Raw genomic sequence first — 27,854 nt, forward strand, 5'->3', positions numbered from 1 at the left:
AGAAGGAAGAAGAGATTTCGGTCACTTGCACAAAGTCACACGAGAGGAACTAAGATGAAAGCTAAGACTCCAAGCCTCACACCAGGGCTCTCACTTCCTGAGGCACGCCTGGCCCCGTGGACACAGGGAGGAGGATTGGTAGTACAGTGAGAGTATTAGCTTGAACCAAATGAAACTGCTGTTTGGGAGCTTGAAAAAGATGGACTGTCAGGGACTTCCTGTGGTTCCCCTGTTGCATGACTTCTCAGGTGTGAGGCCGCTGTAGGATTGTATGGAAACAGACGGGATCCGATGGTCACTGGCAAAAAGGTTCACTTAGGGTTACCAGGGACGAGGGTATTTAGGAGAAGACGGGATGATGAGAGAACTCTCGCGAGATTTGATCGGAAGAAGCTTTGAGAAAGGAAGAAGTGGGCCCTCCCAAGTGGGCTCTGCATGATTCTGAGGCAGGAGCCAGAGCTTCCCTTAACAACTCTCTGAAGAGGGGTCTTTCCTCAGCAGCAGAAATCATTGAGCATGAACTGTGTGGTGAGCATGCCAAGTAGCTTTTGTAAAATCAGCTTTGCCGTTACTCTGGCTCTTTTTTCCCTTGCTGGATTAAGGACAAATAGAAAGATGTTCTCAGCTTCTGACCATGATCGGGGAAGCATGAGGAAATGGCTTTTGTTCGGTCATTGCTATCAGACTTCTGTCAGTGTTCTTGAGATCCTGTTAGGGTCTGACTGGAGATGAGAGCTTGTATTTAAATGCAAGAAAATAATGTTTGAAGCGCGTTTTTTAATACTCAACCCTTTTCTAAACCAGTGCATCAGTAATTTGATTGTAAGGTATTGGTCTGACACGGCTGACTGAATTTCTTTCTTGAGGCATGGTATCTTTCTTTCCCTGTGTGCATGTGTGTGTATGTGTGTGCGTGCACGTGGACACACGCACATGTATTTCTCTCTGTCTCTGCTCACTCTCTATGCCAATAATAATCACTTTCTCTCTCTTTCAGTTTCCCTTTCCCTCTCTTTCTCTCTGGTGTGTCTAACGTTTCTGACTCAAAACACAAATCACAGTTGAACTCACGTGTGGTGCCTTTCTCCTTTTTGTTTTTCCAGTTCCTCCAGGAGTGATACAAAATGGAGCTCGGGTTCTGAGCCGTGGGCTGTTTCCTGGAGTTCGGCCTTTGCCAATCACTCCCATTGGAATGACAGCAGCTGTGAGGTAAGGGAGACACTCGCTAGGCAAAGCCTGCCTAAGGGGTGGGTAGGGCATCATCTTGTCCCCCCGCCCCCCCCGGGGGTCACTTGGGATGAAGAGGCTGGGCCTCTAAATAGTGAAGACGGGTAACCTGGTTTGGGTGTTCAGAAAAGTCAGAGTAACTCCCAGGGACCCCAGTCTAGGCGCCAGCTTCTCTTCCTGGGCTCAAATTCTCTTGGTCTCTTGGCAGATAAGGAGATGAAGACAAATTAAGCATGTTTGTTCTAAGAAGGTGGGGCAAGGTGGGGAAAAGGAAGTGGTGAGCAAGTTGTTCATTAGACTCTAGGCCAACTGGTCTACCTCTAGAATGCAGCGCAAAATCCTGTGTGAAAAGTGCTTTGGTAAGTGGCATATAAATAACAGGAGGCATCACTCCCCTTCTTCCAAGAATCAGGTCAGCTGCCAAGCCACATGGACTCTTCCTTGGGAAGTTGCTTTGCTCCGTCCTTCTTACTCCATTGCCAGCCCTGGGTTAGGGTCTCGCTAGCTTTGACCCCTCACAGGTGCCACTGTGGATGCCACCTTCTGTTTTCCTGCTGCCTACTGCCGCCCACCCATCAGCCACTGCCAGACTGATTTTCTAAAATGTGCCTCTGGCTGTCTGCAGAAGCACCTTCCATGACTCCCACACATCAGTCTGACATCACCCTGGTCCTTCCATCTCCTTGAGTCAGATTTGTTCCCCAAAGGTGTCCAGTGTTGGCCCATCTGACCCACACAGAGGCAACTGGATAAGGCAACTGGTCTGCCTCAGACACCTCGTGCAAAGCAGCACCTCCTCCAAGGTCCATCACAAAAACAATTGCTTCACAAAGCTTTTCTGAACGTGGCCTCTGAGCCACCCTCGTTGGATTTCTCTTTACTTTGAAAGCCCCATGCTTTGCTTGTGGTCCTTTGATGGGTGACCCTGTGTGGTAAAAATTTCTCTGTGTGTCCTCCTCTTCTCTCAGTGGTTCGCTTGCCATAGACAGAGGCTAGCTTTCACTCACTTGGCTGATGGCTGATGACTCCATATTTGCACAGTGTCAGGCCCAGGCTCTCGTTCGGAGCGCCCGTTGCCCTGAGCTGTGCCCCCCCACAGCCTCCTCTCCTTGCTCACTCTCTGCACTTTTGGCTCAAATTTGCATCTGAAGGCCATTTCCCTTTCATAGTGTCTCATGTCCCAGAGGAAACCAGCCCAGAAAGTCTGTTAGGGGGCCTGAGGGAGATAGATGCAAGGTCCAGCTCCCTCGTGTGAAGCAACCACGTGACGTTTTCCCGTTCTTGTGGCAAACCAGCCTGCTCTTGCCAGGATGGAGGTCCTCCGATCTTCAGGGCAGACACTGGTGTCTAGGACCTGATGAAGAGGGAATTTGACTGGAATTGGTTTACCACATACCATTTCTGCTAATCCAACATGGTGATACTTTCCAAAAATAGATGGGAAGGGTCTCTCTCTCTCATACTTTCCCAGTATCTTCCATGGCTATCTGTAGATCAGTAATTCCTGCGTTCAGAAATGAAAAGCCTCTTCCATGAAGCCAAAGTACCAATGCCTTTGCCTCCCATTATTAAGAGAGACGTATTCCATTTTCTGTTCTTGCTTAAAATCTTTTCAGCCTCACCTCCTGCTTTATGTTTTTGGCCGACAGGACTTTGAGACTGTAGACTGGTTTCTCATGGAACAGCAGCCCCGGTTAGCAGATTCCAGGCATAGATACCAGTTCGTCATCCTGAGCATTCATTCTTTCAGCCCTTCCCAGGATGGAGCTGGAGGTGGCTTCAGCCATTTCTTAGAGCAGAGCACGGGAGAGCCAGGCACACAGGGAGACAGGCGTAAGACCAGTTTGGCCTTCAGCAGGAGCCAGCCCCTAATTTTAATTATTACCCTCATAGCATATATATTAGCATAAACTACACTGATTAGCACTCCCTAGAGGATTATTTAAAATATTGATTTCCTTTTTTCTCCCCCTGGTTCTGTTTTGGGTGGGCGATAACAAAGCACCTCTGTAGAACAGGGACATCTTGTCTCTCATTAGAGTCGCCGCTTCTCCAGTCCAGGAAGCACCTCACTTTGGCTCTGCCACAGTGAGAGACCACAGAACAGGTTTCCGGTGCATTCAGGAGACAAAAACCACACTGAGTGGTTTTGGGGAGACTTTCATGTAAAGAACCATTAGCCAGGTAGGAAGTTATGAACCAAGTAACTGGAAGGGTAAAAAGAGAACTCTAGGTATCCTGGGGAGAGCAGTTGCTGGAAGCAGCCGTATCCCCTGGGGCTAAGAGAAGAAAGGGAAGAGGTTATGATGGTTGCCCGGTGGAGGTGGGGCTTGGACCTCAGCGGAGGAGCTGGTGGCGGGGATGTAGACCTCTGGCCGGTGGCCCTTACTGGGGTTGCTAGAGTCTCTGAGCTGGGAGGAGGGACCTGTGGGAGGACCAGAAGGATCTCAGGAGATCCCAGGATCTCCTCCTGGTGCAAGCCCTATCAGGGAATGTGAAGAAGCGTGTTCTGTAAGCGTCAGAGGGAGTGCAAGCTGGATTCAGCAGCTTCTACAGGAATGAGCTGCTGCCTCCAGTGAAGAGGAGACACATGAGAAGAGGCGTTTCCTTTCTTCCTCCGCCCCCTTCCCAGTCTTTCCGGGACACCTCCTGTGGTCTGAGCCTAACGTTGAGGCTGATGGTGCGGCAGCCCCGGCCCCAGCCTGCAAAGCACTGTGGAAGGCTGGGTTTGGGGCTGAGTGACAGTAGCCTCAGAACGGCACCATTTGCCTGACATCTGTCCACTGGGAAAGCATGCCTAGCCCAAGAGTGGCCTTCCTGAGCATGCTGAGAAGTTTTCAGTGAAATGCGCAACTGCTGGTTTGCAAAACTAGACAGGTTACTGTCTGCATAAAGAAGAGAGAATCAGTCAAGAAAACCATGGTGCTTTTGCAGTGCATTATCCAAATACAAGTTCCACACGTTCTAGCTCCATTTTTAAGAGGAATTAGGGACTCAGTTTTTAAGAGGAATTAGGAATTAGTTTTTAAGAGGAATTGCAAGCTCTGTAAGGTCAATTGCCCTTGCTCAGAATACTTGGCCTTCTTCGTGCCCCACATGCCTGGCAAATAATGAGCCCTGAGATGCTTTCAGAAAGAGTACATATAAACATAGCCACGGGGCTATTTGCAAAACCAATGTCTTTGTAAAACCCATTAATAAGTCTTTGGGCAGGGGCATTTGTTTTGCTCTTTCACATTCATTGTAATATAAATTTTTTTTTAAATTTCACCATGTGTCTGAGGTTAAAAGGAAAACAGTCCACAGGAGAACAGAACAACAGCAGATGGCGGCCAGACCCCGTGGCAGTGACCAAAGGTTCCTAGGGATGTTCATCATTTCTGCCACTGCCCCATCGGTGCAGGGGTGGGGGGAGTGTGGAGGGAGGGCTGGAGAGTCATTAGCACCCACTAAAGACCGATTTCCTACTCTGCTTCGTGTGACGTGTGACGGGTTTTCTGTGTGAGTCTAAGCGGCTTCTCCTTAAGTGAAAATATTTGTCTTTCAGGGATTTTTTTTTTCCACCACTGAGTGGCAAAGGCCATGTTTGTTTGTCTTAACTCTGAAACTGTTATTGACATAGATGAAGTGTTACTTTTATTAGCTGATCATTACACAGCTTGTATTTGCTGGGTTCCTTTGCATATAATTATGATGTGAAATCTCCTTGTAAGAGTATCTGTCAATAGTGTAATTGACTTTACAGTGTTGACTTTTTACTCAATAACCTCAGAGATTGGCCCATCCGTAGTCATTGGAAACCTGCTTATTTTTACATTTGCCTGGGCATGGAGTCCTCAAAACATATTATCCTCAAAATGACTCTCACACATCTTAAAGTTTTATGCCTGTGTCTTCGGTTTTCCCAGAGACATTTCTTGCAGAGAATACACTGGATGGAACAAACGATTAGAGCCATAGGAGAACTGGTTTGGGCCCTCTTGGGAAACAGGAACCCAAATTTCTTATATTTATAGCATTATGGGCTGCCTCCCAGGTAGGGGCCATAGAAACTCTCTGGGATCTGGGCCCCCTTGCTTTCAACTCTGAGGGCTCTTTTTGACTCCAAGTGATCATTCAGGTGGTAGAGAGGAATTAAATGTCCTTAAAAAGTTTTGCCAAAGAGGTCTGGGAGGAAATTGCTGGGGGTGGAGGTCCTTTATCAGGCAGCGGAGCCAGATGTTACACACAAGAACTCAGGAACCAAGTTTCCCCAGTCCTTAATTAACCCTGTGGCTGTGTGTGTTTGTGTCCCTGGGCTTCTCACGAGAAAAGCGGTCTTACGGAATATTAGGGTAATGCAGAGTTCCATGCCTGGCGCATGGTATGCGTTAAGTAGGTGTTTGATAAAACAACGTGGAAAAACACACAACCTAGGTTAAAGGACTTCAATAGACATTTCTCCCAAGAAGAAAATACAAATGGCCAAAGCACATAAAAAGATGCTCGGCGTCGCTAGTCATTAGGGAAGTGCAAATGAAAAGGATGACATACCACCTCACACCTATTAGGGTGACCTGCAGCGACAGCAGAAACTAACAAGTGTTGACGAGGATGTGGAAGACTTGAACCCCTTGTACGCTGTTGGTAGGGGTGTAACATGGTGGAGCTGTTGTAGAAAACAGTATGGCGGTTCCTTAAAAAATAAAAAATCAAATTACCATATGATCCAGCAAGTCCGCTTCTGGGTTTGTACCCAAAAGAACCAAAAGTAGAGTCTTAAAGGGATATTTGTTCATCCGTGTTCATAGCGCTATTCACAATACCTAAAATGTTTAAGCAACCCAAGGGCCCATCAACAGATGAATGAATAAGCAGTGTGTGGTGTATACACACAATGGAGTCTCATTCAGCCTTGAAAAGGAAAGACATTCTGGTATGAGTAAGCCTTGAGGACATTAAGTGAAATAATCCAGTCACAAAAGACAAACGCTATGTTCCTCTTATTTGCGGTATTTAGGGTAGTCACAATCCTACGGACAGGAAGTAGAAGGGTGGTTGCCAATGGCTGAGGGAAGGAAGGAGTGGAGAGTTAGTGTTTATTGGGGACAGGGTTGCAGTTCTATAAAATGGAGAGTTCTAGAGTTGGCTGGTGGTGGTGGCTGCACAGTATTCTGAATACATTCAATACCATTGAAAATGGTTAAGACGGGGGGCGCCTGGGTGGCTCAGTGGGTTAAGCCGCTGCCTTCGGCTCAGGTCATGATCTCAGGGTCCTGGGATCGAGTCCCGCATCGGGCTCTCTGCTCAGCAGGGAGCCTGCTTCCTCCTCTCTCTCTCTCTGCCTGCCTCTCTGCCTACTTGTGATCTCTCTCTGTCAAATAAATAAATAAAATCTTTAAAAAAAAAAAAAAAAGAAAATGGTTAAGACGGTCAGTTTTTCGTGTTTGTGTGTTTTACCACAGTAAAACCAGTTGGGGAAAAAAATAAAGTTAATAATGTCAGGAGCCTTGGATTCATCCAGCCTGCCCTCCACACACCTTCCCAGGTCCCCTTTCCGAGCACCTGAAGCTTAGCCGCAAACCCCAGGAAAAGGCTTAGATTGAGCGTCTTATGCCCCCTTCAGGACAGTGTACATCTGTGCCCAACCCATTGTCTTTAAGGAGTGGGGGCCTTCATCTGAACCACAGCAGTTTATAAAATTACAAGAAAGTTCCATCCAGTCACCTTCTAAAGCTTCTCAATATTATTTGGACCTCAGATGGAAACTACAGTTCCCATGGAACAGGAAGCGAGTCAGGAATGAATGGTCTTACTCTAATACTAAGCATCAGTGCCTGAGGTGCTGTCAGAATGGAACATCAGGAAAACTCCTCTCAGCCTAAGATCTGCTCCTGGTCACCTAACTGTGTCTTTCTCCTTGAGAAGGTGTTTGTCACAGGAGTTCAGTAAGCTGACAACGTTCAGTTTTAAGATAGGGTATAGTCTAACAACAGAACTTGAAGGAAGATTTGCCCCTGGTCTTTCTTTTTCTTTTTTCCTTTATTTTTTTTTTAGGAAACAAAGCTTTGCCCTTCTCTATTTTTTAAGTAACCCCTACACCAACATGGGGCTCAGATTTACAACCCCAGGATCAAGAGGAGCATCTTCTGCTGACTGAGCCAGCTAGGTGCCCCTGGGCTTTCTTTTTTATTAATTGAAGTATAGTTGACACACAATTTTCCATTAGTTTCAGGTGTACAACATAGTGATTGGACAAGTCTGTACATTGTCCTGTGCTCACAACAGGCAAAGTTAACCATCTGTCACCGTTCAACGCTGTCACAATATCATTGACTATTCCCGGTGCTGTACCTGCTACTGGTCTTTTTGTATTGTATTTTGGTTTATTTTAAAAACCGAGCACCTGTTGCTTCTGTCTTCTGAAATCATGGTCTTTGAAGGCAGTTCTGAAATTCAGAACTGAAACTCAGGAACTCAGTATTAGGTTATGCTTTATGGTAAGAAGGAGAGGAGGAAATTCTTCAGGAAGAGTATGGCTTATTTTTAATTTCCTTCTGAATTCATTATGAAACTGTAGGAATTTGTTCACTTCACCAAAGTTTTCAGATTTATTGGCATAAAGCTATCATCTTTTAAAATACCTTTGTAATTATGTTCCTTTTTCAGTCCTTATTTCATTTTAACATCACCTTTTTTGCTTAATCTTGCCCTAGTTTTTTGGTTTTCCTCTCAAAGTCTATTTTCAGGTTGGTTTTTGGTTTTTGGTTGTTGTTGGGGGTTTTTTTTGGTTTTTTGGGTTTGGTTTGTTTTTGTTTTGTTTTACTTTGTTTTGTTTTGTTTTGTTTTGTTTTGTTTTTCATTTATAATTTGCTTTCTCTTTATAGGTTACTCTTTTTCTCTTTGCCTGGATTGGTTACTTTCATTTTAAACTTTTCTTCTTTTTCTATAAAAATGTAAGGTTATAATATCCTTGAAACTACTGACTAGTGCTGTCCCATAAGTTTTGATACCTGTTATTTTCATCATTAGCAATGCAAATTATTTTCTAATTTCTATTTTGATTTCTTTGACCCAGAGGTATTTTTAGGAGCGTGTCTTTAAATTTCCAAACTGAGGAGAAGGTGATTGTTTCTTATTTTTGTTTTTAGTTACCTCTTCAGCACTGATTTCTTAACTACCAGACACTTGTGGTCAGGGAGTTGGTCTGTAAGATACTGCTGCTTCGCAATTTGGGAAACTTGCCATATGGTCTAGTATGTGTCGGATTTTATGAATATTCTATGTGTGCTTGAAAATAATACACCTTCGTCACTAACACATGTTTTGTCTATGTCCATTAGATCAAGTCTGCATACTAATAACCCTGTGTGTGTGTGAGAGAGGAGGGGGCGCGCACTTGATTAATTGGATACTGAGAATGATGTATTAAAATCTCCCATTACAATGTGGATTTGACCGTTTCTCCTTGTAGCTCTTTCAGTTTGGTCTGTATATATTCTGAAGCTGTCTTAGTGGAGGTATCCATGTTTAGAACTGTTTTACCTTCCTGGTGAATTGAGCCTTTATGAATGTTTAATGACCCTCTTTATCTGTAGTAATGATTTTTTGCCTTAAAAATCTGTCTTCTCTGGTTTTAATATAGCTACACCGGCATGGCATGAGACAACATTTTCCATCCTTTTAACCTTTTTTTGTCTTTGTGTTTTACGTTTTTTCCTTGGAAAAAAATGGCTTTTAAAATTTTTTCTGTGTTAATGATCTTTACCGTTTAGTGAAGATTTTTAGCCCCTTTTTAAATAACATATTTGGATTTATTTCTACCGTTTTATTTTGCATTTGTTTGCCCCGCTATTTCCAGATTCTTTTTCCTTTCTTGCATTTTTAAATTGATCAAGAGTCTCCCATCCCTCATTTTCTTCCTTCTAATGGTTTAGAAGTTAATACATTTTGTTTCTCTTCTTTTAGTGTTGATCCCAGAACTTGTAGCATGAATATTTTAAAATGTTTAAAGTTAATCAATACTTTTAACCTCTTGATCGATACAAGGCCCTTAGAATGCTTTAACTGCTCTTCTCTCTGCCTCCCAAATGATGTGTTACATTTGTCCAGTACTTTGGTTCTATTTCAGGTTTTTTTTTCCTTAAAATCATTCAGTTATTATCATCATTGTGCTGTTCAGTCAATACTTGATTACAGGAGCACTGGGTGTGGTACATAGAAAATGAATTTTGGAACACTGAAAAAAATTAAATTTAAAAAATACTTGATTACATTTTCTTTGCTTATCCTTTCTTCTCGCATCTCAGACCTTTCTTTTTGGATCATTTTCCTTTTTTCCTGAAATATATTCTTAAGAAGTTCCTTATAGTGCGTATCTGCTTTTAGCTAAAGCCCTAACGCCTTTTTGCCTGAAAACATATTTATTTTGCCTTCATTCGTAGAAGATAATGTTACTGTGCATATAGTTCTAGTTTGACCGTTCTTTCCTCCCTCACTAACTTCAAGAGTGTTTTTCCACTTTCATCTATTTTGCTTGTTTTATCTTAACTGATACTCCTCTTTATTTTTTAAAAAATATTTATTTATTTTTATTATTTTAGAGAGAGTGCATGTGTGGGGGGAGGGGCCAAGGGAGAGAGAAAATCCTGAGCAGACTCCCCGCTGAGCACAAAGCCCACCTCCAGGGCCCAGTCCTCTATCCCAGGACCCTGCTGTCACAGTCTGAGCCGAAATCAAAAGTCAGATGCTTAACCAACTGAGTCTGCCAGGCTCCCTGCTGATACTCTTTAGATGAAATGTTTTCTTTCTGCTATTTTATATCTTGTCTCTCTTTTCTTTTATTTATTTTTTTAAGATTTTATTTTTATTTATTTGAGAGAGAGAGACAGTGAGAGAGAGCATGAGTGAGGAGAAGGTCAGAGGGAGAAGCAGACTCCCCATGGAGCTGGGAGCCCGATGCGGGACTCGATCCCGGGACTCCGGGATCATGACCTGAGCTGAAGGCAGTTGTCCAACCAACTGAGCCACCCAGGCGTCCCTCTCTTTTCTTTTTAAATGTCTTCAGTTGGAGGAGCACCTGGGTGGTTCAGTCGTTGAGCGTCTGCCTCGCTGCTCGGCGGAGAGCCTGCTTCTTTCTCTCCCACTCCTCTTGCTATGTCTCTCTGTCAAATAAACAAACTTTTTTTAAAAATGTCTACAGTCCAACTATTATGTGTCCATATGCACATTTCTTCTTATTTATCTTCTGTGGTATTTGTCAGTTAAGTCTGAAGATTGGTACCTTTCATCAAAAGGAGAAAATTCTCTGCCCATTTTCTCTTCAGGCACTGGGTCCTCACCCACGTTCTCTCTCATTCTGGAACTCCAGTTGGATTTACATTGGCTCTTACTGTGTTCCATGTTGCCCGGTGTTCTTCTGTATTCCTCCTTGTCTCTGCTGTGTGGTATATAGTCTCTTCAGATTCATCTTCCAATTCACTGCTTTGCTTCGCTTTTTTTTTCTTTTTCTTTTTTCTTTCTTTCTTTCTTTCTTTGTTTCTTTCTTATTTTACTGATTTTTCTCCTTTGGTTTCATGGAGGTTAATTTCAGGGATTCTGATGCTTTCCAAACTCTGTCTAGGTTTCATGATCTAATCTTCCTTTCTGATGCTTTTCAGTTCCCTCTTATTTCTGTGCACATGCTTGACATCATGTATCTACTTCACTGTCCGCCAGCTTGACAGTTCAGATACAATAGTTGGTTTTTCTATTGCCTCTGCCTTACGGTGGCCTATTTCTTTTGTGGTTTTGTTTGTTTGTTTGTTTGTTTATAAACCCATGTTCCTTAAGGTCTTATCTGTGGGACTTCCTTATGGCCTGAGATTAAAGAATGTTCTTCCAGAAAGTGTTTGTAATTTCTTCTAGTAGGCACCATTGGGCACTTTAAATTAAATTCAGTTTGAGGTCTTTGGGTCTCCATAGTGGAATTCTGGCCTCGACCCCACGAGACTCGAGGCTTGTGGTTAAAAAATATCAGGGGAGGCCTTTCTTACTTTGCATCCCATCTGGAGTGGTTGTTAAGACTGCCTTTTATCCCCATTGTCTGCCTGTGGTGGGCAAGTGACTTTTCCCTGGGACCTCATTGAGAGTATCATCTTTCAGATGCCTTAGCTTTTTCATTTATATGACATTTTCAAATTTATTCATTCCTAGTTTGCTGTATGTTTGTTGATTTTTAGGTTATGAGCTTTCTACTTGAATATTTGATTAACCTTAGTATGGAGGAATCCTGATGGCTGAAATTCAGGTTGTGCACTTCAAGAGAGGATTTGCTTTCAAAACTTATGTTGGGTGCCCAGGGACCACCTCAGTCCCCTTCAAGGAGCCCTAGGAGCTGCCAGAATCAGTCTTCTGCCACTCTATTCCCATCACCATAAGTTTCGGCTCTTGTTCTACTCATATTCTAGAGTAGGTTCATCTGCTCTGGGGAAACCCTGGCTTTCTTGGTTGTCTGCTGCTCCCATTTCAGCTTTTGTCCCTTTATTTTTAAGTTTTGTGTGTATGTGACATTCTCTTGGTACACATGTGTTTGCATGGGTTCCTGAGTCCCCTTATTTTCCAGCGACACCAGCAGTGAATTAAAACTGTGTTGCTGTATTTTGCCCAAGATCTTTTGTGTGATAGTCGGAAGAGTGCCTTCCAGATGTTTTTCTGCCTCCTGGCTAGAAGTGAAAGCTCCCAGCCATCTCTTGTCTTCTGTGTCTTTCTACCTGTGTTTGGTTTTAGACAGAAGCACTGAACTAGCTCCGGCACTGGCCGTGATTCATGATCCCATTAATTGTATGCCAAAGTCCAGAGCTCTCAGGTCAGTCCCTTACTTAAGAGGACAACTTCACCCTAAATGATGTTCTCTAGGTTTAAAACTATTGGTTCCAGAGAAGACCCTTGGGCCCAGGTGCAAGGTAGAGGTGATAACGTATGGTTAGACAAATAATGAACCAACAGAGAAGACTGCAGAATGGCCATGTCTCATTAGAAACTGTACTTTGACTTGTTGGTTGCAAGCATTGCTCATTTTCAGCCTGAACTAATGTGATTTCTCACCTTTTATGTTTGCTGTTGCCCATCAGTTTGATGAGAAAATGCATACCAGGTTTTTGAAATTAACATGAATGCTTTGAGTGGTGTATATGTAAGCTTAGCTACATATGAAAAATGGCAGGCATTTCTCATGTATCGCATGTGCATTTCAGTGAAGGATTTTTGAAGAGGTGCTTAGATACTTACCTTCCAATGTGTTCAGGATGACCGGTTCCTGCTTCTAAGTATGTGGCGTCCTGTAGTGACGACCCCTGGCAGCCGGAGTGTTTGATACCAAGTCAGTGGAGCTGGCTTGTGCCGCCACCAACAACATCACATCAAGTTATTCATAATTGAAGGAGCTTGTCACTCCCTGCCGAGTGTGTGTGTAATTTATGGATTATGTACCCAGGCTGCAATCTCAGGGGAAGTTTATTTTATCCACTGAGAGAGATACATTTATATTTTAATTCCTGCTCCCTGAACTTAACATCTGCCTACCTGTTTTATCCAGAAGTACGGTCAGTGGGTGTGTTGGTCTCCTTACCGGAGAGAGACAGAAAGATACTTCAAATTCCTGCTTGAGCTGTCTTTGAGAACTAGCTGGGGCACCGTGCACCAGTCACAGGAGTTCCTGAGTTTCTGTTTGTTTCATCTGCAAAGTGGTTGGTTGAGTTAGGCTAGTGTCCCAGCGTGTGGATTTTGGAATCACTGTTGGCGTGATTCCAGGTGGGACCAGAGACCTTGCCCTACGTGTTCATGGGCTATCCAAGTGACTTTCTCGTCTGTTCTCCATTTGACTATAGTGTGTCCTTAGTACTTCTCTTGGGCTTGTTTATCTCCTTTAAGAAAGAAGTTCTAGAAGTTTCTTTCATTGCTGTCATTCTAGCATATATCTCCCACTCCCTACTCCAAACTTTTTACTCAAAAAAAAAAATGTCTTAACCAGTGGGAAAGAAGAAAGAATCCCAGCGAGCCTCAGCAAGGGGTTGGTCTGAGATGAAACGTTCTGAATTCTCAAAAAAAAAAAAAAAAAGGAAAGAAGAAAGAAAAGCACAATGAACACCATATGCCTTTCACCTAGATTCCCTAGGAATTAACTTTTGGCAGTGCTTGCCTTACTCCATACTCTCGCTTCCATGATTCTCTTTCCCTCTCTCTTTCTGTGTTCCGAAGTATCCTGTTCTGCTCAACTGTTGTAGTGAAGTGAATTATAAGCCCCATGTTGTTAACAAATGAGGATTCGGAACTAAATTGATTTTCTAAAAGTCAGCCGTAGCCCGATTTACTCATCCAAGTGTCGTGGGTTTCACTCTGAGACTCTTTTATGCTAGTTCAGTAGACCAATTCTTCTGGATTTTACAGCAGTTACCTGAAACAACAAAGATCAAGAGACCCATTCTCTGAGACTTGCAATTTCATTTGTTTAATAACTATTAATAGCTACCAGTGCAATTAGTTACATTTATTGAGTTTCATATTTGGAACCACCTCAAAGTCATCTTTTCCTAGCCACTTCTGTGCACCTGAGACAGAGCCAAGAAACAGGAAGTCTGCAGAAAACAGATATTGCAGGGGCCATTCCCCAAAGCTCAGGGGCTGTTTACCCTCCAAGCCTGTGAGGAATTCCTCTCTTGGGTCCTCTTTCCTCTTCCTTTATGCCATGTCCCCATAAGCCGCCCGACCCAGAGTAGAGAAAAAAAACAAGAATGCTCAGATAAGCCCGTCACAGCACAGGAAGCCGCGGTGAGCCGTCCGATGACAACAGAGGAAACCAAGGCAGAATTCTCAAGCAGCACAGAAGAGCCATCCTTTGCGCTCGGAACTTTCCATTTCATCATCGGTCTGCCCTGTAAGAGAGTTGAGCCCACTAATAAGCAAGGCTGTGCTGTGAACAGAAGCCTGTCTGTCTGGAGAGCCAGGCTCTTTCTAGAAGGGCCGGGCAGGGGTGCTGCGGAACCTGGGATTGCAGAGTGCAGGACACAGTCCGGGACCTCTCTGGAGACTGGTAGGACTCCACTGTGCAAATAAATTGTCATTGTGCAGCCTTGTCATTGCTGGGGTTGAGCTTGAGCTCTAGGCATGTAGCACAGGTTGACTTTGGATAATGGCCCTCCTGCTTTTTGCTGGTGCATATTACGGTGGGATATCTCACTACCCACTTCCATGTTGCTGACCGCCCACTGCAGGCCCTGGGACACCAGGAGGGCGACTCGTTGCCTTCATTTCCTGCTGTACCATGTACATCAAGGACTCTCCTCCCCTTTTACTTTCTCCCTGGGCTGTAACCAGGGTCTCATTGAGCAGGGATGGGCCCACAGGGATGGCAGGAAAGAGTGGGTAACAGCTCGTGACCAAATCTTCTTGTTGGGCCCAACCCCGTAGGCTTTCCTCAGGTGCCTTATGTTCAGGGACTGTCCAGTAAGGCATGTTGGGGGAGACCCACAGTATCTTCCCAGACTTCATGCTCTCTGCCACACAATCCCATCTGCTCCTACACTTGCTCAGTATATCTTCTGTGTCCACTCTGCGCCTGGCTCTGGGGGACATACCATGACTGGGCCCTCTCTTCTGGAGCTAACACTCTAATGGGAAGCACCCAGCTAGCTCGCAAAGATGGTGGGACGTGCCCTCTGCGGAGGGAACATAGTAGGAGTGCGTATGGCTGGGAGTTTGTAGGAAGGAAGGAAGGAAAATTGTGCTCACGTACCCCAGGTCTCCTAGAAGGACATCATTGGGTGAATAGGCTTACAGGCCACGGGGCCAGCGCGGTGCAGTAGAAGCCCTCTCCTTTCTGCCCCAGACCTTCAGCCCTCGTGTCCGAGGTCAGATGACATGTCTTCCGCGGGCCTTTCCCTTGCCCTACATCTGTCCCCTCCAGCTGGAAGTAACCCTTTTCACTCTTGCGTATTCATCTCTCCTCACCACCTCTTCTGAGCACCTATTGTGTCCTGTCAGTGGCCGGGCCCTGGTCCCCATGGACAGGTGTTCCCTCGCATCCTCAGCCCCACAACGAAGTGGGTGCAGTTCCCTGTCCCTTTGCCAGGACGGAAGCACGGGGGCTTTAGTTCATCGCTCAGATGTAGACACACGGGACGGTAGTCCATGGTGTGGTAAGTGGGCTGGGGTCCTGATGGGAGTGTCTGGACGGGACCTGGTCATAGCAAAATCAGAAAAACAGCTTGGGTCGGTCGGATTGCATCAAGAGCCCATCTTGAGACTCAGACCTTGGTCTCAGTCCCCTCCCTGCTACATACTAGCTGTGTGGCTTTCCAGGAGTCAGTGGAGTGGGGATGCTCACTCCCATGTCGCAGAGCCGGACGCAGCTGTCCTTGTGGACGGCACATGGCGTTTGGCAGGTGGTCAGAGTAGCAGGTGGTAACTTAGCGCTCTCGCACCTGTGATAACCGCGACTTGCTTCTCTGTTGCACTGGAAGCATCTTCGTGACAGCATCTGTCTCATCCCACCGCGGATGGCTCCTCGGGACCACCCCCCCACAAGGCCGTGCAGTTGTATGAGGTCTTCTGTGAATGTTTGCAGGATGAACAAGGGAGGGAGGGAAGGCGCAAGTGAATAGTTGTCACCACACGGCAGGCAGCCCTTTCGGCTGAGCCCTGGGTTTGGTGTCCTGACAATAGGCTCCTGATGTTGCAGCTCTGGGAGATAACAGACTTGTTCCCCTGAGGAACCCAGCCAGTGTCGCCTGGCGATACCTGCCGCACAGCATTGGCGGGCGTGCGAAACCAAGCACGGCTTAATCTTTCTGGGTTCACGTAAGGTGGTGGCCTCCCATGGCTGTCGCTACACAAGAGTGAGGTTTGCTCATCTCTGCGGCCAAGGGGGGACGAGCAGGGAGGCCGCGGGTCCGGATTTGGGATGCCATCTGCAGAATAGGGCCGCCTGCAGGTCCCAGGCGAGCAGAGCACCGGGCTGCAGGTCGGGGGGCCACAGGCGTGAACGCGGGGGGCTAACCTGTGTGCTCTCTGTGTCGTCCTCCCCGCTCCCCACCCCCACCGCCCCGTCCGCAGGAACGGCCTCGGAGGCTGCCGGCTGCGGACTGAGAGCGAGCCGTCGTGCGGCTCCCCGGTGGTCAGCGGCGACCCCAAGGAGGATCACAACTACAGCAGTGCCAAGTCGTCCAACGCCCGGAGCACCTCGCCGGCCAGCGACTCGGTCTCCTCCTCCTCGGCCGACGACCACTACGAGTTCGCCACCAAGGGGAGCCAGGAGGGCAGCGAGGGCAGCTTCCAGAGCCACAGCGAGACGGAGGACGACGACCGCAAACACAGCCCCAAGGAAGCCAAGGACGCCCTGGGGGACAGCGGCTACGCGGCCCAGCACAAGAAGCGCCAGCACTTCGCCAAGGCCCGGAAGGTGCCCAGCGACACGCTGCCCCTCAAAAAGAGACGCACGGAGAAGCCCCCCGAGAGCGACGACGAGGAGATGAAAGAGGCGGCGGGCTCACTCCTGCACTTGGCAGGGATTCGGTCCTGTTTGAATAACATCACCAATCGGACGGCAAAGGGGCAGAAAGAGCAAAAGGAAACCACAAAAAATTAAAAACAAGTCACTGATTTGTTTTGAACTTTCGGCCATTTGGTTTTAGCATGTCAGGAGATTTCTAATGATTTGTGGCAATATCAGCAACTTATTATTGTTTTTTTCCTTTTTTGTTCTTTTCTCTTTTTTTCTTTTTCTTTCTTTTTTTTTTTGGTTTGGTTTGGTTTGGTATTCTTTCTTTCCTTCTCTCTTTTTTTTTAATTTGCCCCTCCTTTGTTTTGAACCCTTAAGAATTTTATTTTTAAAGGAGATTGAAGCCATAGAACTCATATTGACACTCAGCTGTTTTACAAAAGCTTCTCATTATCTGAAGACAAAACCGAAAAAGCCAAAATTACCATTGCTTCCTCCAGCTTTGTCAGAAACACATGGCTGACTCCACAGGGATGCCAGCGATCGTGCCACAGGGACACACATTCGGCACCTAGAAGGCACGTGTGCAAAGTCATCGTCGATCAGGCCCAACCCTTAGGTTTAAAAGGTCAGCATGGCCACCCAGTTGGGGTTGCTCGGTGAATGCGTATAAAGGGACTGGGGACAAGGAAGGACCTGGTCCCCTGGGAGCAGACCCAGGCCCGTAGCGTGGGGCGCCCAGCTGTGCTAGGAGAACCCTTGGCCTTGCTGTGGGTTTCATTGCCATGAAGTGTGCAGGGGTGAGTGGGCAGGGTCGGGGGCGGTCTCCAGTCCTTTGTGCTTCTTTGCTGTGAAGCCTAGTAGCATCTGAGGAGGTAGGCACACTGGACCACTCCTTTTATACCAGTTGTCAATGACTAAGGAGAGGAATCTGGGTCAGTTTTTAGTGATGTTACTCATCATTGAATTTTGTTCTGTATTGAATTATGAAAATGTTCCACAAGCCATAAGCCTGAAGGTTGGTCCTGCGCGTGCACGCGTGGACACACACACACACACACACACACACACACACACACGAGAAAGAACTGATGCAGAGAACAAGCTATGTCTTCTTAACTGCCCAAGTGAAAAATCAAGTCTAGGAAAGTACAATAGCTGTTAAGGAAGAAAATAATGGTACAGATCTTTTCCTGTCTGTCAAAACTATTTGATCCGAGTGAAAAAACAAAAAGCTACAGAACCTGCCATTAGTATTGTGGTGTATTTTTAAAAGATTAAAGGCACATTGATGGACAAACAGAAGTGAAAACACGGCAAAAAAAAAAAAATCAAAAAACTCCTATACTGCCCTCAAAATGGAGTTTGCAATTAATGTCAGTCAGGATTCATCTTTGCAAAAATCAGTGATTTCCACATTCAGCCAGTGTAGCCAGCAGAAATTTCTGATCCACAATGCATGGATTCCTTTGAAAAAAGAAAAAAAAGAAAAAAAAAATGAAAAAAAATCACAAAACACAAACTTTTTTTATTCAAAAATAACAAAGTTCTTGTAAGGTAAATAATGTATTTAGCATGAAGCATGAATTATTTTCATATAAATATAGAAAATAGAGAAAAGGCTATGCCTCTAATTTTTAAGCCCTTAGGCTTAGAGTTTCTTTTGGTTTTTCTCTTTTTTTTTCTTTCTTTCTTTAATTTTCTTTTCTGGTTTTTTTTGTTTGTTTGTTTTTTATTTTTCCCAATTATTTTGTTTTGGTTTTTTGAAGCAGGTGTTTAAGGTTTAACCTTCTTCAGGGACAAATTCTGACTGTTGGGGAATCTTACTCTGCAATATAAAATATCTTCATGTTCTGGTAGGGCCTGGATGGTGGAGCTCTGTACTGCCTTGTCTGCACTTCAGCCCCTGACCCCCTGATTCTCTGTTGAAAAGTGTGTCCTTTCTCTTTGTCTGTACATGTTTACCATGACGCAATAATTTGAGGGCAAACTTAGTAGTGAGCGTGTATGATAGAATTAAGAGAATTATGGGACGCTGACTTGAGAAAACCATTACGGTGATTTGGTTCTAGCAAAAAGGCAGTGAATAATTATGCAAATTAGCCAGAAGAAGGGGAAACACGCTAATGGGCCTTATTGGATGAGGGTGTGAGTTAGGGTACGCGTGCAGGAGGAAGTGACACGGGTGTCGGAAGGACCAGCCCCAGATGGTTTTCCTGTATGGCTGTCTCACAGTGGGAAGGAGGGACCGGCCACCTCTGTCACCTGAGCACATGAACCAACCTGGAATTAAGCCCACCTAGATTGTGAGAGCTGAATTTAGACAACGGGATGATGTCACGCAGACCAGGAACGCCTGTTATCTTTGCCTAAAAGAAATTGTCTTGGGAGATCCAGAGAGAGAGACCTCCCAAAGAATATGATCTTCCACCCACGTGGAGGGGAATTGTAAAACACAGACAGGAAAACCCACTACGGGAGCTCAGGGCGTGGTGGTGAGGGAGAGCGAGGGCGCTGGGGAGACAGAGTCATGGCCCGTCATGAGCCCAGAGGCCAACCGAGCCAGCACAGAGGGAACGAACTGGTGCGGACCCCGTGCTTTGCTTCCTCTGGGTTGCTGGTGAGAGAACCTGAAAAAAAAAAAAAAGGTCTACGCCCAAATGACAGGTCAAGTTCAGGACCTAAACCTGAATGCTTCCAGCCTGTTTGTTCCAGGTGTAGATGGGAAAGGATGTATTACCGAAGTGCTCTGTTCCCTCCATCTCCCCAAGTAGCTGACACCCCAAAATCTGTGTCTGGGGTGTCTGAGCGACACTCTGCTACGTGTTGTCGCCTGATGAAGCCCGGGAGACACCCCCTTCGGCCCCCACCCATACCCCTCCCTTCTCTGGGGTCAAGTTCAAACTTCCCTCCCGAAAGGCAGAGGTGGACATCCAGGACTGTTTCTGGCGGGGACTTCTTCCAATCAAAACCCCCACAGTGGGCTGTCTCCCCTCATTTCATTTTTCTAAAGGAGCCAAGGCCTCTTTTAGAAAATAATAAAATGCAATGTGTGTGATTTACTTTTCTGATCTCTTTGAGAAATAGATAAATATCTTATAAAAGTGTGTTCTTAACTCCAGAACCACTCTTTTTGCATAAATACCTCATCGGGCAGCTTTCTAAGTGTTATTTTCCTGGGTCTCCCTCAGCACCTGTATAGGAGCCGCAGGGTGACTTCTAGGGGAAACTTTAGTGAGGGTACTTTTTTCTATTTTTCTTCTGTTTTTGGAGGCATACACATTATGCATAACCAAAACAATGGCTCAATTGTGTTTAACTTTGTATTTTGATTGTTGAGAAAAAAAAAAGTATTGATGTGTATGTGGCCGTTTGTAGTGAATTCATTGCAGAATGAGGTTGTCCATGTCCTTGCCAAGCCAAGGGGCAGGAGGCACCCTCTCTCACTCCCTCCTCCAAGAGCAGTAGAGGATTTAAGCACAAGCCTATTTGTGAAAGAATATTTTGCTCAAATGTAATTCACTTTAGTCTTGGAATTCCTTCCCAAACGTCAGGTGTTCTTTTAGCTTCCAAACTACCATATGTATTCATGAGTCTGACAGACCGCCTGAGCACCCTCCAAGGGGTGTGGTGTTTTTGCTTTCATTTCTCCTGCTGGGAGAAGTGGTGTTTTCGTGTGTCATTCCAGTATCTCACATACTCACATGGGGCAGGGGGGAGGGGGAGATGGGGAACTATAGCAATATTTAAAGATGCTTTGGAAAACAACCATGAACACATCAGCACCGTGACATCTACAATTACTTCCTGTTGGCCCTCGGACACATTTAAGAGAAAGAGACTGCACCTCTTTTTTCTTAAATGATACACACATAGACAGTTATTTTTATGCTACTCTAATTGTCTTTATCTTTAGTACTACGTGGAAAGGGTCTGCATCATAGATTTTTCCCAGCCTTATATACCATAAGCTCCTACTTTCCTTCCCTCTCTAATCAATATACTTTTAAGAGTTCTTTGGTAAATAAAGCTGTCTATTTGAAACTCAAATGAACCAAACCCACATTTAGGTGGTGGTTTGAGATGGCCAAGACAACTGCGGCAGGTTTCAGTCTTGGGACTGAGCCTTTAAGAAGGGATGTGTCGGAGGCTTTTCCCAAGAGCTGATTTTTCTTGGAGAGGCATTTCAGCGTGTCTGGTCCTTGCCCTTGCTGGGTGCGGCCGTAGCTACCACAGGGCATTCTAGAAGCTGCCGTTGCACTGAAGGGCGTTCCTGCCCCCGGGACAACTTTAGGCTGCGGGCTCTGTAGAGTGCAAACCGTCCAGTTGGCTTTCGTGCCCAGCTCAGTCCTGGGACACACTGGGCCTGCCCAGCCCCAAGTGCTACCAACTCACGTTTCAGTGACCCCCGCACTATGCAGGGGGGCTCTTAGCCTCTCGTTCAAAGGGCTTTTGGAGAAGGAATCAGAATTCTGTACAAGTGACCTACATGGGAGGGTTTTCCACATGGGATTGGGTTAAATTCAATGTGACTTCTCTTTTCCCTTTAAACTTGATTCAGGTTGGGACTCGGTTTCTTTCTGGTGGATCACAGCTGCCCAGATGTTGCAATTTACTTTTATGTTTCTGTGGAGAAGTATTTTTCTTTCATCTTCAGGATTTTTGCCACCAAAAGAACACATTTGAACTCTGTGTCCCCTCTTGATTGTGACTTACCAGTGTTGACAGTTAAATCCTTAGTGTCGTAGGTCCCAGCCCTCCAATACTATATCAAACACTGTTATGCACATATGCAGCACTGTGATCTAATTTAAATAATACTTTTTTATTATTTATACTACTATATATAATATACATCAACACTTTTGCTATATAACCTAAGTGATGACCCTCTTTTAGTTACCTGCCAAACTCGGGACTTTGGTTTATATCGCAGTTAACACAGTTACAAAGTTGTAATGGTGTCTTTTCTTTGTAACAGGATGTGTAAATCAAAGTATATACATTGTGTGGTGTTCCTGTTTCTGGAGTTTCATGAGGATTTACACATGGCATTCAGTGTTCTGTATAGACCTGCCTACCTTCGTGAATTCATCCGTTAACCCCTCTACCTTTGAGAGAGCACCAGAGGTGGTTAACTCCTTGTTTTCTCTCTCTTCTACTGGTTATTCTTGAATTAAGCACAGACTCGTCAGCTCGGTTGCTTTTATCATGAATAATGCGTGTGTGACCTTGACATTCTTCCACAGTTCAGCAAACAAGTGCTAGCTTCACTGACCAAAAATTAAGGAAGGAAAATACGATTTTCAAAATGATCCATCTTTTAACGGCCGAAACCGATGTGTCTATGGTGCTGCGTTTTGCTGTCTGTCCTACTTTTGAAATCAGACCTAGGTGAAAGATCACTTCTGACTTTACTGTGATACGCTCACAAGTACCCTTCCTGTTCGTTTCATTAGCGTTGAAATCAAGACTATTTATTTGGAATACGTTCAACAGTGTTTTTCCACTGTTATTTCATTTGCAAAAGTTGAGAACAGCCTTCCCTACCTTTTGCAAATAACTGATATTCCATATTGGATTCGCACCGACTTCGATATGGTGAGCCTGTCAAACCCACAAATTGTATTTCATCCTTTCATTACTGTGGCCTGAGTACCCCAACCCCCACCCCACCCTTTTTTTTTTTTTAGATGAAACTTAGCACAATTTCAGTTATTTAAACATGAAGCATTTCTTGAGTCTGTATGTTGAGGCCATTACAGCTCCTAGCTGATTCAGTAGCCAATTTCATGCTGTGTTACTCACACTCACTACTTATTACTGCCATGGTGAAAATGTGGGGTGGGGGGGGAGTATCCGGGTGTGTCTGGGAAGCATTATACACTTGTACATTTTTTTTATACTCTGATTCTGTAACATTTCTGAGTTGCGTTTTTGTTTTACAGAAGAAAAAATAATAATAACGGTGATAAAGCAATCAGAAGACCAAGAGGTTACTATCGACGCTTAGGGTCGTCTGACCTTTGCTGGCCAATAGTCCTACATGGCCAAATGATAATTTACTAGAGTAATAATTTTTCAAAAGCCAATTTTTTTTTCTGTATTTTCTGTATGAAACTGCCAATATCATGAATAGAAAGGGAGAACCATAAAGGATAAAGGAAGTGACGTTCAGCTGTGTTTGTGTTACTAAAGGAGCGACACGGAGGCAGGCACGATCAGCCCAGCTTTGGGGACCTGATGGTGTTGCTTTGGAGGGATCCATATTTGCATTTCGCATTCTTCATATGTAATCATATTGCCAAAGACAAACTATTTCATCATTTATTGTAAATAACACTTTTCCCCAGACCTACCATAAAGTTTCTGTGATGTATTGTCTTCCAGTTGCAATAAAAATTACTGAGTTGCATCGATTGAAGAACAACGCCATGTTGTCTTGTGTGCACTGCGGTCCGTATGCAAATGCCGAGCAGTAAAGTCATTTTCTGTGTCTCACCAGCACTAGGGTGTGTGTGCCATTCTTTACAGTTCAATTTTTTTTTTTTTTTTAGGGTCTCAGCCACACTTTCTGGACCCACGCATCCCTGTGCATGCTCCCCTTGTGGGGAAAACACAGACACACACACACAGACACACACACACCCTTTTTGCAAATACACAAACTCTCCACCAGAGGCTGTTCTCACTTGTGGCTCTCAGCTCTGGTCCAGAGAGTCATTAGACAGCAAGCCTCCCAACACAGAACTTAGAGCTTGTTGTTAAAACAGATTCTGCCTTTCATCTGGAAGCTGGCAAACCATACACTAAAATTCTGTTTTGGGGCTAGAGCCTGCCAGCCTCTCCCGGGTCTTGAGGGTTTCTTGTGATAACTTTTCTAACCCTTAGACTTTTCTTCTCCTGTAGATTTAAGCTATCACCAACCATGACCCCCACAATATACCCCAGAGCCAGCAAGGAGATGGACGGCCGGAAGGAGTGGTCAGACAATCAGTAGATCTTGGGGCCCCAGTCACCATGCTGGAGGAGCAGAAAGGGTGTTCTCTCTTGTGCTGGTTTTGTCTCACTGTCCCAGCGAGCCCACCAGAAGCCCCCTCCCCCCAAGACCTCTCAGTGTGGTCACCCCGGACCCCACATGTTGGCATTGCTGCCATTTCTGTTCCCACTGCTAAAATCATCTAAGAAGCTATGCTGTCTCCTTCCAGATGGCAGACCTTCAGTATTTAAGGAAGAGTGGTTGGGAAGAAAAGCAGAAAGTCCTTTGGGTCAAATCTGATGAATCAGGTAGTTGACCAAGTTGAGTATGCTCAAGGTCAAGTGTAACGGGTGGGGGCTTCAATAAAAAGCCCATATTGAGTGTGTTTCCTAATTTAACCTCAAGGTGGTTAAAAAAGACTCCCAGTTAGACTGAATGGTCAAATACCTGAGGAAGCTCTGTCCAAATGAGAACACTTCCAAATGCTCATAGGACCTCCAGAGGCCCACAGACCATCCCACGGAAGAGAGGAAGGGTGGAAATCTGGTACTCAGTTGTGACCTGCAGTGAAGACCAAAATGCAAGTCCTCTCGGGTATACTCTGGTGTAAGGGAAAAAGGAGACAAGTAGCAAAGACTTGAAATAAGACCATGGCGGTAGGAAAAAAACTGCACCAAAGTCAAACTCATCGAATTAGGTATTGCATATTATTTCTGGTAACGATGCTTGTGCTATCCTCACGAGGCACTTCTCTTTTTTAATTCAAGAAGCATCATTTGGCGCCAATCCTATCCCAGTGACAGGTGGGTGACAGTGACAGGTGGAGCCAGCCTTGAAGGGACTTGCAAGCTAGTGGAGTCCTGAGCTGATGTGGAAGGCAGATGCTCAGGCTTAAATGGCCCCCAAAGGGGTTGAGGCCATTCTTTCTGGAGCAGAGCTTCCTGAGGGTTAAGCAGGGGCAATCTTATTGGAACAAGTTCAAAGTATTGCTAGGTGACTGGTTTGAAAGGACAGCACTCGGGTGTGTCTCTAAGCTGCTTCTATGTGTGTTCACTTCCTTACTCTCTATTCACGTGCCTCCCCATCTGGGTTCTCTGCCCTCAAGATGGCAACCGGCCACCGCCTCCTCCCTCTTCAATTCACACCCCAATTCCCAAAAAGAGGTCAACAAAGGATGACTACTGTCTTTATTTTATTAAAAGCAGCTTGGTATAAATGCAAAGAAAGAAGAAATCAGGGGTACTAATAAAACTCACACTTGTAAGGGACTTCCTGTCCTTCCTGCCCTGGTTTTAACTGCAGCGTTCGCCAGGCTGTGCTGTGCATTTGGTTGGAGAGCTCTAGGTCAAAGTGTTCTTGGAGCCAAACTAGACTCTGCCTTGAAAATGTAATGATTTGCTGGATAGATGCATTATTTGATATCTAAATAATACGTAAGCTCTCCTTCTAATTTTTAGGTAATCTGGTTGTGGGCTGTCCCTGCAGTTTAAAAATTCATCCTGGACAATTGAAAATGGGTTCTTTTCCAAAAAGATCAAACACTGTCTGTAAAGTTTACTCCTCAGAGTAGTGAAATTCTCCACATACTTCAGTGACCCCGAGGACCCTTTTGTGTGTTGATCCTGTGCTAGTGGCGTTTCTTCTCTAGTCCCTCCTCCCCTCTTGACTGCTCTGCCTGATGAAAAGGAAGTGTCTAAACTCAGAAATCATCACCCTTCCAGAAAGTTCTGAACAGATGAAGGCAATTTCAGAGGAAGTCTGGGCATGACGAGGAGGCTTTTGGTCATGTGTTGAAAGCTCATGTCTGTTACCTTGCTTCTCGAACCCCTAAGAATGAAAAGGGCCTGAGTTATGCACAAACATAGTGACCATTTTTCCACTGATTGGAGTACAAAACTAAGGAACTGGGGAAAGACAATTAAAAAAAAAAAAAAAAGACTGAAATGCAAGTGAATAAACCGGTTTATTAAATGTCCACCCCTTCCCTTTGTTTTGTGCAAATAAACCTCCCCAGAACAGCGCATTTCAGTAATGTCTTAGCAGCAGCATCTGGATTTGAAATCATTCTTGGGCATTGTTGAATAAAGTATCCTAATGACTCGAGAACTGTGTTATGCTTCTTCATACTAAATTACTTGGGGGAGCATATGGCTAAATTTCCTTCAAAGTGTGGCAATTTATTTGAGAAAGATCAAGGAATTCTATTTTTTCTCATCTGCTCTTCATTGCAAAACTGATTTCTAAAAATATGGAATATGGAAGAAGTGGAGTATGATGGGATAAGTCCGAAAGCAAGACCGTGGCTGATTTCTTAAACCCTCTGGGATACAGTTTCTTCACGACCTAGGTCCATTCTATTCACTTCTTAAAACTGGAAAGGACCTTAGACACCAGTGAGTCCCAACTCCCTGTCTTACCCAGTTGGCCGCTGTGGCACAGAAAAAGACAGGGATTTGCCCGAAATGCCACAGCTCGCTCGTGGCAAAGCCGGACCCAAAGGAGGAAATTGTTCTTCTTATCTTGTGTCATACCCATCTGTCTGGCATGCAATTAGAATCATCACATCTGTAGAATTTTAGGTGGCAATCCCCCACAGGTGCACACACTGTGTTCTGTCCTATGCATTTTCTCCACAGGTACCATGAGCATGACTTTTTTTTTTTTTTTTTTTTAGATTTTTTTAAAATTTATTTGACAGATCACAAGTAGGCAGAGAGGCAGAGGCAGGCAGAGAGAGAGGAGGAAGCAGGCTCCCTACTGAGCAGAGAGCCCGATGCGGGGCTCGATCCCAGGACTCTGGGATCATGACCTGAGATGAAGGCAGAGGCTTTAACCCACTGAGCCACCCAGGTGCCCCCATGAGCATGCCTCTTTAAATGAGACATAATATTCTAGCGAGAGAATGCCTGTCCTCTTCAACCGTTCCTTCTTCGTTGTTTACAGAGCTTGGACTTTTCTCTCCCTGATAAGTAATACCACAGTGATTATCTTCAGGCATGTGTCCATTTGCACGTTTTCAACTTGTCTTTTGTTAGCTAGCCTGTTGGACTGTTGGAACAGAAGTGTTAGCAATGTCGCAGGTCTTTCCCTACAGGCTTTCCAAAAGGAGTCGGTGTGGATAGCAGCGAATGAAAACACCAGAGTTTTCACCACAGTCTCATCAGTATAGGAATTTACTTTTCCCCTTGCTTCTTGCTAACAGGTACAATCTCCGTTATTACTGTTTGAATTGTCATTTCGTTACTACCAAAGTAATTTTTAAAACTGTTTCTTGTAATTTCCTTGTCCTTGCTTTTCTCTTTTCTCAATCATCTGGAAGCAACTTCCTAGGAGTTTGAAAGAAAGGGAAATGAGATACACAGACTCTTTTGTACCATGTTCCTGATTAGCGATTAGGTGGTGCCAAGATGACCAAACCCATCACCTGAACTCAGGGGACCCTTTCATCTTGAGACCCTGTAACTGTCCTGTTATTGAAACAAAAATTTCACTCCATTAAACTTTCATGGGAAGGTTCTTGGACTAGCCTGGAAGTCCACAAAAATGCAAGCTAACTCTTCTTGCACACAGCAACCATTTCTCCGTGTGGAAACGATAACTTCCTAAGTCTTTTCCAGAACAGACATTTCAAGTTCCATCTACTCTTTCTCTCTTTCTCTCTTCTGGACATGTTCCCATCTGTGATCAAAACTGAGAGCTGAGAATAGAACTCCAGGTAAGTTTGAGGAGGGGGATCGCCACCTCCTCCCTTCTAGATCTCCCATTTCTATTCCTGAAACCAAAGACTGAATTTTATTGTCAGAAGACTCATCATGCCACTGATTCAGACTGAACTTGCAATTAACTAAAACAAGTAAGTCCCAGCCATTGGTGTCCTTCTCCAGATATTAATTTGGGATCAGAGTGCAGGGCTTTGGGGCGCCTCAGTCGGGTGGGCATCTGCCTTCGGCTCCGGTCAAGATCGAGTCCGTTCTGGGATCAAGTCCTGTGTCCGTCTCCTTGCTCAGCAGGGAGCCTGCCTCTCTCTCTGCTTGTTTCTCTCTCTTAAATGCCACCTCCTTAGATTTGGTCCACTGTTCAAGGCTAGTTGAGATTACCACTGGGGGATGGTGTGAGGGTCCTGATTTTGCTGTCCCTCCTGATGTTTTTGGATCACAGATGTCTTTTGTATATTGACTTGGACAAAGCTGATGC

At 45.0% G+C, this 27,854-nt stretch overlaps 1 protein-coding gene across 5 annotated transcripts in view; it reads left to right on the top strand.

Annotated features, from left to right (window-relative positions):
• The window catches only part of FOXN3 (forkhead box N3), a 397,011-nt gene extending 373,911 nt beyond the window's left edge, over positions 1–23,100 (top strand). For all 5 annotated transcript variants that reach the window (XM_059373546.1, XM_059373549.1, XM_059373550.1 and 2 more), the window contains 2 exons: positions 1,104–1,209; positions 16,297–23,100. In XM_059373546.1, the coding sequence (XP_059229529.1) occupies positions 1,104–1,209; positions 16,297–16,828 (638 nt within the window). In that variant the 3' untranslated portion in view covers positions 16,829–23,100. The remainder of the gene's footprint in view (positions 1–1,103; positions 1,210–16,296) is intronic.
• Positions 23,101–27,854: the final 4,754 nt, after the last annotated feature.

Source organism: Mustela nigripes, chromosome 13, assembly GCF_022355385.1.
Source record: "Mustela nigripes isolate SB6536 chromosome 13, MUSNIG.SB6536, whole genome shotgun sequence".
In the NCBI taxonomy this organism is placed as follows: Eukaryota; Metazoa; Chordata; class Mammalia; order Carnivora; family Mustelidae; genus Mustela; species Mustela nigripes.